The 18,724-nt window shown below is 39.3% G+C and overlaps 1 protein-coding gene across 10 annotated transcripts in view; it reads left to right on the forward strand.

Moving 5' to 3' along the window:
- TEC (tec protein tyrosine kinase) overlaps positions 1-18,724 on the forward strand; it is a 142,146-nt gene that overhangs the window by 114,975 nt on the left and 8,447 nt on the right. For all 10 annotated transcript variants that reach the window (XM_060148223.1, XM_060148222.1, XM_060148224.1 and 7 more), the window contains 6 exons: positions 1,933-1,987; positions 6,121-6,200; positions 7,360-7,493; positions 10,774-10,842; positions 11,596-11,767; positions 11,889-12,105. In XM_060148223.1, coding sequence (XP_060004206.1) covers positions 1,933-1,987; positions 6,121-6,200; positions 7,360-7,493; positions 10,774-10,842; positions 11,596-11,767; positions 11,889-12,105 — 727 coding nt within the window. The remainder of the gene's footprint in view (positions 1-1,932; positions 1,988-6,120; positions 6,201-7,359; positions 7,494-10,773; positions 10,843-11,595; positions 11,768-11,888; positions 12,106-18,724) is intronic.

Consider the following 18,724-nt stretch of genomic DNA (forward strand, 5'->3'; position numbering starts at 1 on the left):
CTTCAACGTACCCTTCAGGTTCTGAGTTTATATCCTAGGGAGGAAAACATCCTTTCTGGGGAAACTGCAAATACCATACAAATGACCACTTAGAATAGGATTTGTGCTGTGGATTTTTTTTTTCTTTCCTTATTTCTTTTATCCCTTCCCAGGAGCTTGAATATACCAAGTGAGGAAAGGACCTTTTTCTTTCTCTGAGTATCTTATATCGAATTTCTCTTGAGAGCCACAATCTAGCTTTACTGATTTCTTGCATCTGAACGTGAGCCTGAGCCTCCATCACTTACTCTCACTGTGAAGATGTGGGCTTGGATCTCCTGTGATTAATAAAGAGAATTTTTTGTTTTCAATCTTTCAGGTCCTGCTGGTTTATAATGCATAATGAGAGCTGCAGCTACCTTTTCTAATTAACTTTTATGGTTGTTTTTGGTATGCTGACAAATATTTCTCCTATCAGTGGGAAAGCTTTAGGGACAGAATCCATTCTGTTCTCCTCATTTATTTTATCCCTCAGTTGCATTCAGAAATTGATCAGAATTTAAATTTGTAATTTTGTTGAACTGGGTCTCAGTTCGTAAAGTGGGGTCCACAACAATGAGATCTTAATACCCACAATTCTGAGGCCTGGTTAATCACTTCAGGCTCCAAATAAAATAACAGTTTTTGGCTTGTGTTGAGATGATAATTTGTGTTTGTCCCCTCCAACTGCATGAAAGAATCCAGACCAAAAATGATCTTGTATTTTTTTTTTTTGTATTTTTCCCTTCCTCAGTCAGGGAAGGCCTTTGTATTCGCTTGTCTCGGGGTGTTTGCTGGGCCAAAAGCAGGTGCTGTTTCTTTTATAAAAGGCTGAGGCAGTGGTGGAAACTTCACGGGTTTAGAGGGGCCAAGCTGATTTCATAACATTGGAATCCTTGGGAAATAGGACTGGATGGAGGATTCTCTGCCCACTAAAGTCCATCTAGAACAAACAACACAACACAACACAAAAATCCAAGTTTAAAGCTGACAGTCTGAGTTCATCTTCTTTGGCCAACTTGCTCATAATCCCCTGGAGAGCATGGGCTAGGGGAAGCAGGGAGAGGGGAGTACCTCTGAGGATGAGGTGGGAGATGGCAGTATCCATCTTTCCTTAGGAAAGATTTCTCAAGGGTTAAGCAGGGGCACCGATACGCAGGGGCTTGGCACAGAGTGGTGGCAGGGCAGGTGCCACTGCTTGGCCCTGGTGGGATTCCTACAGTAGACCTTCGGAGGACTGCCAGGGGTCGGGGCTGTGCTGGAACCAGTAAGTCTGGAAGACCCAGGAGGCCTGCTCTTCTGTTTTGCTCTGTTTCTTTCAATACTTGGGACCTTCGTGAAATTTGCGGGGGAGGCCTCATGATGATTGGAGATGAAATCTCCTGCCTGTTGGGGGCTTGGGATTAGATTTAATTGGAATCCAAGACAATGACGTGGTGACATTTCCTGCGTATTTGAGTCAGTGGGGTAAAATTCATTCTTGCTATTATTATGATAGTTAAAAATTGGAAATGATTTTTATGTTAAATAATGACGAGTCGCTTAAATAAATGATGGTGCATCCAGACCGTGATGCACAGGACTACATCGCTTTGCAAAGGTGTGTATCGTGTACCGTTATATGAAAGATTCAGGTTCTGATATAGCACGTGTAGCTGACCTCACTTTACTACAGCAAATAAGAATGTTGGCATACATATGTGTCTTCATAAAAATATGGGTAGAAAAAGTCTGCATGTATGTGTATCCAGATGTTACTAGTGGTTGTCTATATTATTGAGATTATGAATGAGGCCTTGTTCTTATTTATTGTTTGTTATTGATGAGTAATATTATCAATACCTTGCTAATCCTAAAAAGAAAAAAGAACACTTTTAAAAACCTGAGGCCCTAAACATACCTTTTTCTCTTCAGATGGTATTGCAGAAATATGAATAGAAGCAAAGCAGAGCAACTCCTTAGAAGTGAAGTAAGTGTTTGTACTTGTCTTGTGGGTTTGGTTTCAGCACAAAATCAATTGTAACGAATCCCTGATGAGTAATTCCACCTAACCTCTGTTTCTAAAGCCCAAAAAATACTATGGCGTAAGTACAAGTTTTGGTTTTTTGAAATCATTTAAAAGTGAAGACTGCTCTATTAGTTTCCTGGGGCTGCTGTCACAAGGTACCACAGACTGAGTGGCTTAAACAGCTCAAGTTTGTTGTTTCATGGACCTAGAGGTTAGAAGCCTGCAGTCCAGATGTCAGTGGGCGTGGCTCCTTCTGGGGGCTGTGAGGGAGGGATCTGTCCCAGGCCCCTCTCCTTTTCTCCCCATGGTTCTTCCCTCTATGCATGCCTGGCTCTGGGTCCAAATTTCCCTTTTATAAGGACTCCAGTCATATAGGATGAGCCCCCCACCCCACCCCATGACCTCATTTTCACTTGATTCCCTCTGTAAATCTCCGCAGAAGGTCACATTCTGAAGGACCAGGGGCTAGAACTCCAAAGTATGTTTTTTGAGGGGGAAAGAATTAAACTGATAACAATAGGTAATAGCTATACATGGGCAACATTTCTTTACTGTTTCTTACTGATTTATCATTTGTTACCTTGATATTAGTACTTGACATGTGTTTTTCCTTTTTGCTTGAAGTTCTTTGTTTTAAAATAGTTTACATCAGTGTTACGTGCTATCTTTTATAAATTAAGTTTTAATACAATATATAGTTGCCTTAAGAAATGTGCTAAAATTCTTACACTTTACAAAGAAATAAAGTGGAAGGATGAAATCTACTATAGAGGAAACTAAGTGGACTTAATGAGGAGACAACCTGAGTCTAGCTGTGACTTTCCTAGTGTTTTTTGCATCTGTAAGACAGAGAGGTTGGATTAGAAGATGACCTTTGCAGTTCTCTGCATTTATGATCTACTTATTCTATTTAGTAATTGCTCCCAGTCTTTTTTTTTTTACGTCTTTATTGGAGTATAATTGCTTTACAATGGTGTGTTAGTTTCCGCTTTACAACAAAGTGAATCAGTTATACATATGTTCCCATATCTCTTCCCTCTTGCGTCTCCCACCCTCCCACCCTCCCCAGCCCACCCCTCCAGGCGGTCACAAAGCACCGAGCTGATCTCCCTGTGCCATGCGGCTACTTCCCACTAGCTATCTATTTTACATTTGGTAGTGTATATATGTCATGCCACTCTCTCGCTTTGTCACAGCTTACCCTTCCCCCTCCCCACATCCTCGAGTCCATTCTCCAGCAGGTCTGCGTCCTTATTCCTTTCTTTTTTTTTTTTTTTTTTCTTTGCGGTACGCGGGCCTCTCACTGTTGTGGCCTCTCCCGTTGCGGAGCACAGGCTCCGGACGCACAGGCTCAGCGGCCATGGCTCACGGGCCCAGCTGCTCCGCGGTATGTGGGATCTTCCCGGACCGGGGCACGAACCCGTGTCCCCTGCATCGGCAGGTGGACTCTCAACCACTGCGCCACCAGGGAAGCCCCTTATTCCTGTCTTACCCCTAGGTTCTTCATGACATTTTTTTTCTTAAATTCCATATATATGTGTCAGCATATGGTATTTGTCTTTCTCTTTCTGACTTACTTCACTCTGTATGACAGACTCTAGGTCCATCGACCTCACTACAAATAGCTCAACCTCGTTTCTTTTTATGGCTGAGTAATATTCCATTGTATATATGTGCCACGTCTTCTTTATCCATTCGTCTGATGATGGACACTTAGGTTGTTTCCATCTCCGGGCTATTGTAAATAGAGCTGCAATGAACATTTTGATACATGACTCTTTTTGAATTATGATTTTCACAGGGTCTATGCCCAGTAGTGGGATTGCTGGGTCATATGGTAGTTCTATTTGTAGTTTTTTAAGGAACCTCCATACTGTTCTCCATAGTGGCTGTACCAATTCACATTCCCACCAGCAGTGCAAGAGTGTTCCCTTTTCTACAAACGCTTTCCAGCATTCATTGTTTCTAGATTTTTTGATGATGGCCATTCTGACCGGTGTGAGATGATATCTCATTGTAGTTTTGATTTGCATTTCTCTAATGATTAGTGGTGTTGAGCATTCTTTCATGTGTTTGTTGGCAGTCTGTATATCTTCTTTGGAGAAATGTCTATTTAGGTCTTCTGCCCATTTTTGGATTGGGTTGTTTGTTTTTTTGTTATTGAGCTGCATGAGCTGCTTATAAATTTTGGAGATTAATCCTTGGTCAGTTGCTTCATTTGCAAATATTTTCTCCCATTCTGAGGGTTCCATATCTCTTCCCTCTTGCGTCTCCCTCCCTCACACCCTCCCTATCCCACCCCTCTAGGTGGTCACAAAGCACCGAGCTGATCTCCCTGTGCTATGCGGCTGCTTCCCACCAGCTATCTGTTCTACGTTTGGTAGTGTATATATGTCCATGCCACTCTCTCACTTTGTCACAGCTTACCCTTCCCCCTCCCCATATCCTCAAGTCCATTCTCTGGTAGGTCTGTGTCTTTATTCCCGTCTTACCCCTAGGTTCTTCATGACTTTTTTTTTTTTAGATTCCATATATATGTGTTAGCATATGGTATCTGTTTTTCTCTTTCTGACTTACTTCACTCTGTATGACAGACTCTAGGTTCATCCACCTCACTACAAATAACTCAATTTCGTTTCTTTTTATGGCTGAGTAATATTCCATTGTATATATGTGCCACATCTTCTTTATCCATTCATCCGATGATGGACACTTAGGTTGCTTCCGTGTCCTGGCTATTGTAAATAGAGCTGCAATGAAAATTTTGGTACATGACTCTTTTTGAATTATGGTTTTCTCAGGGTATATGCCCAGTATATGCCCAGTTTTCTCAGGGTATAACTTCTTTCTGTAGTTTATGTTATGAGAGCAATAGCAGGTGACTTCGCTTGCTTTAGATGACACGTCACCTCTCCCTGCCCCTCTCCCTCTACAGGATTTTTACACGCCTCCCTGGTGACCTCACAATGAGAGGCAGCTCTAGGGAAGTGGGTAGCTAGAAGGCCTGGGGTCCAAATCCTGGCTCTGCTACTTACTAGCTGTTTGAGTTGGGGCAAATGTCCAACTTTTCTGTGCCCCATTTCCTTACCTGTAAAGTAAACAGGCAAGGAGATAACCATAGTACCTACCTCATAGGACTGTTTTGAGGACTGAGTAGATCCACATATTAGAACATATTAAAACAGAGTAAGTGTTCAATAAACATGTTTTATTGATAGATTAACTGTTATAATCATTGTCCCTAATTGTTCTTATCAGATTTGTTTGTGGGCCTTTATTTCATTCCATTGTCTTTCCTAGGAATAAGAAGAAAATTTATTTTATTTTAATCTGTTAAACACACTTTCATTTTAAAGCAATTTCAGTGCTAGAGATTGACTGTGGCATTAATGGTGGAGAGGTATTTGAGGTTCCTAGCTTCTGTTTCTTGCTCTTAGTCTAAGAACCTGATGAGGATTTAGCTTTTGGTCATTCAGCGTGTTGCTGCCTTTTGGGTTTCTCTGCTTAAGTTGCTTGTGCCTCTGTCTGTCCTTTCATAAAGAGTGATATTTAACATCGATTTCCAGGGGAATTGAGGATTTAAAAAAAAATCTTCCTATAAAGAGCACTGAGGTATTTACAGGAAAAATGCTGTGTGGATAGAAGATGATATTGAGTCGGGATTCAAGCCTTATAGCAAATATGAAAAATGTATGAAATGAAACCCAGTCATTAAGAAATACATTTTTCAGTAGCTGTTTCCCCACATGTCCAGGACATAAGGGAATTGCAAAATTTTGTCTGTTAGTTCTGGAAGGGCCCTGAGAGATTGTCTTGTTGAGATGTCTCGTACTAGTGTGTGTGAGGAGTTGTGATTGTGGGGAATTATGAGTGTGCTTTCTTTAACTAATCTCACGGTTCAGTAATGTGAAGTGGAAGGTCACATGGATGGGAGACGGTCACGTGGATGACTTACCTGTTGGTAAGTTGCGCTTCTCCAAAGCAGATTTTCTCGGCAGAGGATAATAATCATAAAATTATAAGATTGGGCTCTTGGATCTTCTCTGTGGCATTGGTATTATTGGATTGAAAAAAATTTTCTTCTTGGATTTTAGGATAAAGAAGGTGGTTTTATGGTAAGAGATTCCAGTCAACCAGGCATGTACACAGTCTCCCTTTATACAAAGTTTGGAGGGTAAGTAATCTCTCTCTCTCTCTCTCTGCTTAAAATCAGAGTTTTTATATGAAGTTCTTATATAGTGTATATGGATTCCTAATTTTCAGAAAATAAGCTACAATTGAGCATTAAAAAAAATCTGAACTTGATTTCTAAAGTCTATACCATTTTTATATTCATATCTAGTAATTTTCCTCATTTTCCATATATATATTTGTTCTGAATGACTAGAGAAACTTTAGCAACATTCCGCAGATAATTACTTTGCACTGTGCTAGGTACTAAGGATACCACACTGAGCCAAGTAGACACAGACCCAGCCCTCCAGTAGCTTAGCGAGGGCTTCTTTCAGACAGGCAAACAGGCAGTGATGGTATATGTGAGTGACTGCTATGCAGGGAGGGCAACGTGTGTGTGTGTGTGTGTTTGTGTGTCGGGGTGGGGGTGGGTGGTACTTAGCCCAGACACATCTGAGTTAGGCATTAACGTTGTCTACTGACATCCAATGTGAGACCTGACGGGTGAGGCAGGCAAAAGTTGGAGAGAGGGAAATGTGTTTCTGACACAGGAAATTGCCTGGACCTGGAAGTGAGCGAGCACTTGGTGAGCTGACAACAGTGTATTGTAGCTGGATTGTAGAATGGGAGGGGCAGGGGGAAGGGAGGAGAGAGAAGCCAGAGAGGTAGAAGTGGAAGACACATGTCCATGTCAAGGAGTTTGAACTTTATCTTCACAGCGGCAAGAGTTCTCTGGAAAGGATTTTCAGCAAGAGATGACTCAGGAAGATCTAAGATACCTAAAATAGAATGTGTACATGATTTGTACGTCTAGTTTATTAACTTTTAGAGGTCTTCTGGACATTTGCAACACCAACAGCAGGGACAAAAAGCAGTATCCAGCTAATAGCTATTTTAAGACTTTTAATTGTTGGTAAATGGAGTTTTGGTAAATGTTCTCTTTCACGATCTCACGCAAGGGACCAAGTATCAGTTATCAGTGACCACTTTATAACTTCCATCCGTTAATTTGAAAGGTGAAGCTAAGAAGAACATGGGGGAAAATAAAATTTGTGTAGAGAATAGAGGGGGCCATATGTAGGGACCCTGGTAGAAAACACCTTAAGGGTGAAGTTACATTATTCCAACTTGCTTCTAACACATTCTGATTTTTGTTACAGAGAAGGTTCATCAGGTTTCAGGCATTATCATATAAAGGAGACAATGACATCTCCAAAGAAGTATTATCTGGCAGAAAAACATGCTTTTGGTTCAATTCCTGAGATTATTGAATATCATAAGCACAATGCAGCAGGTAAGTGAGCTGTTAAAACCTATTTCAAATATAAAGTAGTGATTAAAATGATTAGACATGGTGATGAATTCTAATTCATAAAGGTTAATTCATAAACCTTGAGCAGGTTTATGTTGTAGTTAATTGTAGAAAGTGATTGATTTAAAATTACTGCCTATTAAGGAAATGATATATACAAAGAGAAATCAGAAATAATAACTCAAAAGAAGCCCCGTCTTGACCTTAAAACACAAGTTATCCTTATCGTGTGTGGCAAACGTTCACATCTGCCACATACAATACAAGGTCTACATCCTTGGTACTGACAAAGGTTCTTTGCTTGACCCAACTTTAGTCAGGCTCCTGGACCGTCTCCTGGGCCCATCTGTACACTTTCTTATAAAATCCAGTTTTGGCAATAACCCTGCTAAGTCACTTTAACCAGAACCCCTTACCCTTGAGATTTGATGTCTAATCACCCTCAATAACTGGTCGGGTTCCTCGCCTTCCACCATCCCCCCGGGTAATGTCTGGGTACCCTGGCTTATTTCAGCAAGAATCTTGTTCGATTAGTTTGGCCAGAACCACTCTAAGCCCTCCCTGCATTGATGTTTCGTTTAGTAATTTTCCATCCACTGATTCCCCATCCTTCTCCTTGGCTGTGAGTTCTCATTTGTCCAGGTTGTGTTCAGAGTCGGGCCCATCTCTCTCCCCCACTTTAAAATCCCATTGCAGTGGTCCTTATACCTATCACAGTGGTCCTGAATAAAGCCTGCTGGACCATCTTTAAAAGCGTCATTGAATATTGTTTTTTCTGTAACACCTACCAAACTAAACTCCAATGTATGTCTATGTTGCAGCTGTCACAGAAGCTGCCAGATGAGCAGCTTAGGTTTAGGCCTGTGTTAGAGGCTTCCAAAGACTAGTGTAAGAATGTCCCAGACACGTCTTCCATCTTCCCAAATCTTTGCTACACTTAACCACCAGAATGGGAATAAACCAAACATCAAAAACAAAACCAGAAACCACATTTGTGCCCTTGGAAGCTCTAGAGGATGAGATAGAAAGATTTCTAGCCTTTGACTTCAAAGATGTAACTGAGCAGGGGTTAGCCAAGTGTCCAGCCCAATCTATGGAAAATTAACTTTTGAAATTTTATCGAAGGCCTTTGCCAAGTCTGTTGCTATTTGTGACTCTCTTCACGTCTCTCAGATAATGATAGGAATGGTTATTGAGATATAATTTACACACCATAAAGTTCACCCACATGATGTGTACAACTCAGTGGTCTGTAAATTAGTATATTTGCAGAGTTGTGCCAACTATCACCATAATCTGAGGTCATTTTCAGCATCCCCCGTGCATTAGCAGTCACCCCTTAACCCCTTCCACCAGTCCTGCCCTGGGCACCCACTAATCTACTTTCTATCTCTATAGATTTGCCTATTCTGGACATTTCATGTAAATGGAATCATACTATATGCAGTCTGTTCTGAGTAGCTTCTTTGAGTGTAATATTTTTGCCATTCCTCCCTGTCGTAGCCTATATAAGTACTCCACTCCTTTTTAACGATGAATAATAATCCGTCGTGTGGATTTTGTTTATCCATTTTTGTATCATTCATCAGTTGATGGACATTTGGGCTGTTTCCACCTTTTGGCCATTATGAGTAATGCTGCTGGAAACATCTGTGTACAAGTTTTTGCATGAAACATGTTTCATTTCTTTTGGGTACTAACTTAGGAATGGATTTGCTGCATCATGTAATAACTCTGTGTTTAACATTTGAGGAACTGATTTCATATCAATTTATCCCCTGAAGAACTTTTTCTTATCTTTTATTCTAGTCTTTTTCAGCATTCACATTCCCCTATTCCTTTCTTCTTCTTCTTGTGTGAATTGTTACGCTTCACCGTTATCTCAGGTCACTCATTTCAGAAACATGTATTAAGTGCCTACGGCATGCCAGGAACTGTGCCGGACGGTAGGGATACTATGGGGAAACTAGATGGCTATTGATCTTGTCTCTCCCAGATCTTACCATCTGGTAGGGGAGACAGAGAAGTACATAACAATATTAAATTACTATGAGATACGCCGTATTAGAAGAAATACATAGGGCTACAGGTGTTTATAGGAGAAATACCTGGGATTTCTTATTTAGTATTGTAAGCAACTTAAGTTAAAGGATTTAAGGTACCTCACCTATTTCCAGTAGTTGTGTTATTCCCAGTCGTTAATATTGTAGAGTCCAGTTTTTATGGTAAGATTACAAATGCTGAGTTATGTCAGGTGCATCACTTTAATTTTAGCAGACTACTGTAATTCCATTTCATAATTCAAATCTTATACTGGAAAAGAACATGAAATAATACTTGATAATAATTGTTGGAAACCTTTGAACATCCTTTAAAGTGTTTGCAAGACACCATGCTAGCATAGTGCCTGACAAACACTGCATTTAAAAAAAAAATGTTGAATGAATAAAAACGTATATTTTAAAAATATGGAATTGTCGGCTCAGAGAGTAGTGAAACCAAGCAGGACCCTGTGGGGGCCTTCCTGGGTACAAAAGCTCCTCTGTGTTTCCCGTTTCTTGTTTGGAAAAAAAAAAAAAGCTTTAGTCTCCTAAGCCTTCCCCAAGCTCCAAAGAGCAGGCTGAAGCAGTTAATGATTAGTCACAGGACTCCTAGTTCCTCCTGAAGAGATGTAGATAACGATCTGATGCGTATCTTTGAGTCGCTCTGCAGAAGCTAAGACCCCCATCCAGGTGGAGGAGGGTGACTACATGCTGACCACAAGCAGGTAGACCCCAGGCTGGTTGGAACCAGAAGGTTGATGATTGAGATTCCTGAAACATCACCCTGTTACCTACCACCGTCAGCCAATCAGAAGAAGGTCCAGGAGCTGATCACTTGTCTTACTACCCTCTCCCCTAACAATGTCTTTAAAAACCCTTGTCGAAGGCCACTGGGGAGTTGGGGTCTTTTGAGTACAAGCCCCCCGTTCTCCTTGCTTGGCCCTGCAATAAACCTTTCTCTGCTCCAGACTCCGACATTTTGGGTTGTTTGGCCTCACTGTGCATCAGGCACACAGGCTTGGTTTTGACAACAGTAGGATCATCGTCCTTCCTGCCTTCCTTTAGTTTTTGCTAGCATATAGCAGAGGGCTATATATACACAAGGAAGATGAGCACTAAGTGAATAAATGAGTGAATTTTGTAAGTGAGTTTCTAGTTTAGTGCTTTACCATGCAGAATGAGTGAGTGAATTCAACTGTAATACTCTTTTTGATTTCTAGGACTTGTCACAAGGCTGCGGTACCCAGTTAGCACAAAGAATGCACCAACCACTGCAGGATTCAGCTACGGTAACTCCTTTTTTAGTTGCATGGCAAATTTTTCTTGAACCCGTTATGAGAAGACCAGTTTAGATGTGTAGAATTCCACATAGCGGAACTGTTTTTATATAAGTTTACCGTGTGAGATGTTAGATGATTACACTTATAGCTGTAGTAACCCTAGGTTTTCTGTTTTCATCATTATTCATTATTATTTGGTAGAAAACTGTCCGTCAGTGAAAAACAAGCATTACCATGTTACTTCTAAAATAAATCAAAGCCTTTCCTGCTTCTCACTGGGCTTGGTTGGCTACTCACAGGAAAGTAAAGATGGAGGTAATAGAGAAGACATGCAACTTGATTGTCTTTGTGCTACTGGTGAAAGCCTTTAAAACAGGTTAAACTCTTTCCAACTTGATGGAATTGAAACAGAAAAAAAAAAAACTTCAGGGGGAGGAATGGTAAAGGAGGAAGTATTTGTTTAAAAAAGAAAAAGTACCTTTAAGTTTCAAGCTCCATTATTATTAGCCTATTGTGTAGCATCTTCTTGCCTTCTTCAGTTCACTTTGCTTTTACTGTGACAGCTGAGAAGGGATCCATCCTCCCCAGAGGGAGGAAAGCCACCTTCTGTCGCTTATGGGCAGGTTGCAAGTCTGCTCTGTGTTGGTAATTGTATTACCTTGTAAGTTTTAGATTGACCTTGGTTATAGTTTCTTTGTTTTCCACTGATTCCTACTGTATTCTCCTGATTAAATTTTATCACTTTCCCCCTCTGTCTCACAGAAAAATGGGAGATTAACCCTTCAGAGCTGACCTTTATGAGGGAGTTGGGGAGTGGACTCTTTGGAGTAGTAAGGCTTGGCAAGTGGCGAGCTCAGTACAAAGTAGCCATCAAAGCTATTAGGGAAGGTGCCATGTGTGAGGAAGATTTCATAGAAGAAGCTAAAGTAATGATGTAAGTTTCTACATTTTTTCTGGTTCCCCTTTTTGTATTAAAAAGTGGCCCCTTGCCAGCTAACACCCCTGATGGTTTCTTTCCCTGCAGTAACTCTGTGTATGCATGACTTCCCTCTCAGGAAACTGACACACCCGAAGTTAGTACAGCTTTATGGTGTATGCACCCAGCAGAAACCCATTTACATCGTTACCGAGTTCATGGAAAGGGGATGCCTTCTGAATTTCCTCCGACAGAGACAAGGCCATTTTAGTAGAGATGTGCTGCTGAGCATGTGTCAAGATGTGTGTGAAGCGATGGAGTACCTGGAGAGAAACAGCTTCATCCACAGAGACCTGGTAATCGCAAACCACCTGCCTTCCCATCGCCAGCCAAATTCCTTTGTAATCTGGGTCAACAAATGAGGAATGACGTGTTCATACCCAAGTTTTGTTCTCAACAATATATCACTGTTACTTTTAAATGTGGTAAATTTAACTTGCCCCATAGTTTTAACAGAAAGATCTTTATTAAATCTAATACATGTAGTATATAATTACATAGGTACCTGCTTATTAAATCATACATAATTACATAGGTAATATTTCCAGGTTAGTTACCATGCATTACATTTGGTCTTCATAAGAATCCCATGAGATAGCTAATCATAACAGCTTTTCTGACCACCATTGTCTTATAGATAAGAAAATTAGCATCAGAGAAGTGAAATGACATGCATATGGTGATAAATGGGAAGTTAAGGGTTGACTCATCCTTTGACTAAGTCCTAAGCTGTTTCCCATCTCACACACTAGAAGCTGAAATTATAACAGAAATCCTTTCGTTCATTTTCTTCACTAGAAAGAGATGGAGTCGACGTTAACTCCAGAAAATACCAGAAAAAGTAATCTGTTACTGGTTCTAAATTATTGTGCTGGAGACGCTTCTTAATTTTTCCTCTGTCTTACTCTGTCTCCCTCTCTTCTCCACTCATTTTTTCTTTCTCTTTTTCTTCTCTGCCTATTCTTCCCAAATGTGTCTATTTTCAATATGTTGGTAGAACCCTTAGTCCCTGTTAAAGTATACAATACTCTATTATTAACTATAGTCATCATGCTATATCTTAGATCCTCAAAACTTATCTTGTAACTGAAAGTTTGTACCCTTTGACCAACATCTCCATTTCCCCTAACTCCCCAACCCCTGGCAATCACCAGTATAGTCTTCCTTTCTGTGAGTTCCATTTTTTTTCCCCCTTAGATTCCATATATAAGTGATAGCATATAGTATTTGTCTTTCTCTGTCTGGTCTGTTTCACTTAACATAGTGTCCTCCAGGTTCATCCATGTTGTTGCAACTGATGAGATTTCCTTCTTCTTTTTATGGTTGAATAATGTTCCATTCTGTCTGTGTATATATATACACACCACATTGTCTTTATTCATTCACCCATTGATGGACACTTGGGTTGTTTCCATATCTTGGCTATTGTGAATAATGCTGCTATGAATATGGGAGTGCAGATATTTCTTTAAGGTACTGATTTTGTTTCCTTCAGCTACATACTAGGAAGTGGGACTGCTGGATCATATATATGGTAGTTCTGTTTTTAATTTCTTGAGGAACCTCCATACTGCTTTCCATAGTGGCTATACCAATTTGCATTCCCACCAACAGTATACAAGTGTTCCTCTTTCTCCACCTTTTCTTTTTTCTTTTTTGGTTATTTCTGAGATACACATTTTAAAGTAATAACTAGAATTATGACTTATAACATTATACCAGAACATGTAAGATTTTTAGATATTTCATGTAATGTCGGAAACATTTATATTAACATATGTCCATACAAATAACCCAAAGAAAGTTTAGTATTAGTTGTTTATTTTTTTTAATTTCTGAATTTTATTTTTTTATTCAGCAGGTTCTTATTAGTCATCAATTTTATACACATCAGCGTATACATGTCAATCCCAGTCGCCCAATTCAGCATACCACCACCCCGTGGCTTTCCCCCATTGGTGTCCATACGTTTGTTCTCTACATCTGTGTCTCAACTTCTCCCCTGCAAACTGGTTCATCTGCACCATTTTTCTAGGTTCCACATACATGCATTAATATATGATATTTGTTTTTCTCTTTCTGACTTACTTCACTCTGTATGACAGTCTCTAGATCCATCCACGTCTCAACAAATGACTCAATTTCGTTCCTTTTTATGGCTGAGTAATATTCCATTGCATATATGTACTAAACTTCTTTATCCATTCGTCTGTCAATGGGCATTTAGGGTGCTTCCATGACCTGGCTATTGTAAATAGTGCTGCAATGAATATTGGGGTGCATGTGTCTTTTTCAGTTATGGTTTTCTCTGGGTATATGCCCAGTAGTGGCATTGCTGGATCATGTGGTAATTCTATTTTTAGTTTTTTAAGGAACCTCCATACTGTTCTCCATAGTGGCTGTATCAGTTACCATTCCCACCAACAGTGCAAGAGGGTTCCCTTTTCTCCACACCCTCTCTAGCATTTGTTGTTTGTAGATTTTCTGATGATGCCCATTCTAACTAGTGTGAGGTGATACCTCATTGTAGTTTTGATTTGCATTTCTCTAATAATTAGTGATGTTGAGCAGCTTTTCATGTGCTTCTTGGCCATCTCTATGTCTTCTTTGGAGAAATGTCTATTTAGGTCTTCTGCCCATTTTTGGATTGGGTTGTTTGTTTCTCTAGTATTGAGCTGCATGAGCTGTTTATATATTTTGGAGATTAATCCTTTGTTGATTTGTTTGAAAATATTTTCTCCCATTCTGAGGATTGTCTTTCATCTTGTTTATGGTTTGCTTTGCTGTGCAAAACCTTTTAAGTTTCATTAGGTCCCATTTGTTTATTTTTGGCTTGATTTCCATTACTCTAGGAGGTGGATCAAAAAAGTTCTTGCTGTGATTTATGTCAAAGAGTGTTCTTCCTATGTTTTCCTCGAAGAGTTTTATAGTGTCCAGTCTTACATTTAGGTCTCGAATCCATTTTGAGTTTATTTTTCTGTATGGTGTTAGGGAGTGTTCTAATTTCATTCTTTTGCATGTAGCTGTCCAGTTTTCCCAGCACCACTTATTGAAGAGACTGTCTTTTCTCCATTATATATCCTTGCCTCCTTTTTCATAGATTAGTTGACCACAGGTGCATGGGTTTATCTCTGGGCTTTCTATCCTGTTTCATTGATCTATATTTCTGTTTTTTTGCCAGTACCATATTGTCTTGATTACTGTAGCTTTGTAATATAGTCTGAAGTCAGGAAGTCTGATTCCTCCAGCTCCGTTGTTTTCCCCTCAAGACTGCTTTGGCTATTAGGGGTCTTTTGTGTCTCCATACAAATCTTAAGATTTTTGTTCTAGTTCCATAAAAAATGCCATTGGTAATTTGATAGAGATTGCTTTGAATCTGTAGATTGCTTTGGGTAGTATAGTCATTTTCACAATATTGATTCTTCCAATCCAAGAACACAGTATATCTCTCTATCTGTTGGTATCATCTTTAATTTCTTTCATCAGTGTCTTATAGTTTTCTGCATACAGGTCTTTTGTCTCCCTAGGTAGGTTTATTCCTAGGTATTTTCTTCTTTTTGTTGCAATGGTAAATGGGAGTGTTTCCTTAGTTTCTCTTTCAGATTTTTCATCATTAGTGTATAGGAATGCAAGAGATTTCTGTGCATTAATTTTGTATCCTGTGCAACTTTACCAAATTCATTGATTAGCTCTAGTAGTTTTCTGGCGGCGTTTTTAGGATTCTCTGTGTATAGTATCATGTCATCTGCAAACAGTGACAGTTTTACTTCTTCTTTTCCAATTTGTATTCCTTTTATTTCTTTTTCTTCTCTGATTGCCTTGGCTAGGACTTCCAAAACTATGCTGAATAATAGAGGTGAGAGTGGACATCCTTGTCTTGTTCCTGATCTTAGAGGAATTGCTTTCAGTTTTTCACCATTGAGAATGATGTTTGCTCTGGGTTTGTCATATATGGCCTTTATTATGTTGAGGTAGGTTCCCTCTATGCCCACTTTCTGGAGACTTTTTTATCATAAGTGGGTGTTGAATTTTGTCAAAAGCTTTTTCTGCATCTATTGAGATGATCATATGGTTTTTATTCTTCAGTTTGTTAATTTGGTGTATCACATTGATTGATTTGCGTATATTGAAGAATCCTTGCATCCCTGGGATAAATCCCACTTGATCATGGTGTATGATCCTTTTAATGTGTTGCTGGATTCTGTTTGCCAGTATTTTGTTGAGGATTTTTGCATCTATAGTCATCAGTGATATCGGTCTGTAATTTTCTTTTTCTGGAGTATCTTTGTCTGGTTTTGGTATCAGGGTGATGGTGGCCTCATAGAATGAGTTTGGGAGTGTTCCTTCCTCTGCAGTTTTTTGGAAGGGTTTGAGAAGGATGGGTCTTAGCTCTTCTCTAAATGTTTGATAGAATTCACCTGTGAAGCCATCTGGTCCTGGACTTTTGTTTGTTGGAAGATTTTTAATCACAGTTTCAATTTCATTACTTGTGATTGATCTGTTCATATTTTCTATTTCTTCCATGTTCAGTCTTGGAAGGTTATACCTTTCTAAGAATTTGTCCATTTCTTCCAGGTTGTCCATTTTACTTGTAGTAGTCTCTTAGGATGCTTTGTGTTTCTGCGGTGTCTATTGTAACTTCTCCTTTTTCATTTCTAATTTTATTGATTTGAGTCCTCTCCCTCTTTTTCTTGGTGAGTCTGGCTAGTGGTTTATCAATTTCATTTATCTTCTCAAAGAACCAGGTTTTAGTTTTATTGATCTTTGCTATTGTTTTCTTTGTTTCTATTTCATTTATTTCTGCTCTCATCTTTATGATTTCTTTCCTTCTGCTAACTTTGGGTTTTGTTTGTTCTTCTTTCTCTAGTTCCTTTAGGTGTAAGGTTAGATTGTTTATTTGAGATTTTTCTTGTTTCTTGAAGTAGGCTTGTATTGCTATAAACTTCTCTCTTAGCACCACTTTTGCTGCATCCCATAGGTTTTGGATCGTCGTGTTTTCATTGTCATTTGTCTCTAGGTATTTTTTGATTTCCTCTTGATTTCTTCTGTGATCTCTTGGTTATTCAGTAATGTATTGTTTAGCCTCCAATGTGTTTTTACATTTTTTTCCCTGTAATTCATTTCTAATCTTATAGCATTGTGGTCAGAAAAGATGCTTGATATGATTTCAATTTTCTTAAATTTACTGAGGCTTGATTTGTGACCCAAGATGTGACCTATCCTGGAGAGTGTTCCATGTGCACTTGAGAAGAAAGTGTAATCTGCTGTTTTTGGATGGAATGTCTTATAAATATCAATTAAATCTATCTGCTCTGTCGTGTCATTTAAAGCTTCTGTTTGCTTAGTTATTTTCATTCTGGGTGATCTGTCCATTGGTGTAAGTGAGGTGTTAAAGTCCCCCACTATTATTGTGTTACTGTCGATTTCCTCTTTTATAGCTGTTAGCAGTTGCCTTATGTATTGAGTTGCTTCTACATTGGGTGCATATATATTTATATAATTGTTATAGCTTCTTGGATTGATCCCTTGATCATTATGTAGTGTCCTTCCTTGTCTCTTGTAACATTCTTTCTTTTAAAGTCTATTATATCTGATATGAGGATTGCTACTCCAGCTTTCTTTTGATTTCCAATTGCACAGAATATCTTTTTCCATCCCCTCACTTTCAGTCTGTATGTGTCCCTAGGTCTGAAGTGGGTCTCTTGTAGACAGCATATATATGGGTCTTGTTTTTGTATCCATTCAGCAAGCCTGTGTCTTTTGGTTGTAGCATTTAATCCATTCACGTTTAAGGTGATTATCGATATGTATATTCCTATGATCATTTTCTTAATTGTTTTGGGTTTGTTTTTGTAGGTTCTTTTCTTCTCTTGTGTTTCCCACTTAGAGAAGTTCCTTTAGCATTTGTTGTAGAGCTGGTTTGGTGGGGCTGAATTCTCTCAGCTTTTGCTTGTGTGTAACGCTTTTGATTTCTCCATCGAATCTGAATGAGATCCTTGCCGGGTAGAGTAATCTTGGTTGTAGGTTCTTCCCTTTCATCAGTTTAACTATATCATGCCACTCCCTCTGGCTTGTAGAGTTTCTGCTGAGAAATCAGCTGTTAACCTTATGGGAGTTCCCTTGTATATTATTTGTCATTTTTCCCTTGCTGCTTTCAATAATTTTTCTTTGTTTTTAATTTTGTCAATTTGATTACTGTGTGTCTAGGCGTGTTTCTCCTTGGATTTATCCTGTATGGGGCTCTCTGTGCTTCCTGGACTTGGGTGGCTGTTTCCTTTCCCACGTTATGGAAGTTTTCGACTATAATCTCTTCAGATATTTTCTCGGGTCCTTTCTCTCTCTCTTCTCCTTCTGGGACCCCTATAATGCAAATGTTGTTGCATTTAATGTTATCGCAGAGGTCTCTTAGGCTGTCTTCATTTCTTTTCATTCTTTTTTCTTTATTCTGTTCTGCAGCAGTGAATTCCACCATTCTGTCTTCCAGGTCACTTATCCGTTCTTCTGCCTCAGTTATTCTGCTGTTGATCCCTTCTAGTGTAGTTTTCATTTCATTTATTGTATTGTTCATCTCTGTTTGTTTGTTCTCTAATTCTTCTAGGTCTTTGTTAAACATTTCTTGCATCTTCTCGATCTTTGCCTCCATTCTTTTTTCGAGGTCCTGGATCATCTTCACTATCATTATTTTGAATTCTTTTTCTGGAAGGTTGCCTATCTCCACTTCATTTAGTTGTTTTTCTGGGGTTTTATCTTGTTCCTTCATCTTGTACATAGCCCTCTGCCTTTTCATCTTGTCTATCTTTCTGTGAATGTGGTTTTTGTTCCACAGGCTGCAGGATTGTAGTTCTTCTTGCTTCTGCTGTCTGCCTTTTCTTTTTGCCAGCTGTTGTCATCTCGTGTTTTTGTTGATAGTCGTTC

The sequence above is a fragment of the Lagenorhynchus albirostris genome, chromosome 4 (assembly GCF_949774975.1).
Source record: "Lagenorhynchus albirostris chromosome 4, mLagAlb1.1, whole genome shotgun sequence".
Taxonomy (NCBI): Eukaryota; Metazoa; Chordata; class Mammalia; order Artiodactyla; family Delphinidae; genus Lagenorhynchus; species Lagenorhynchus albirostris.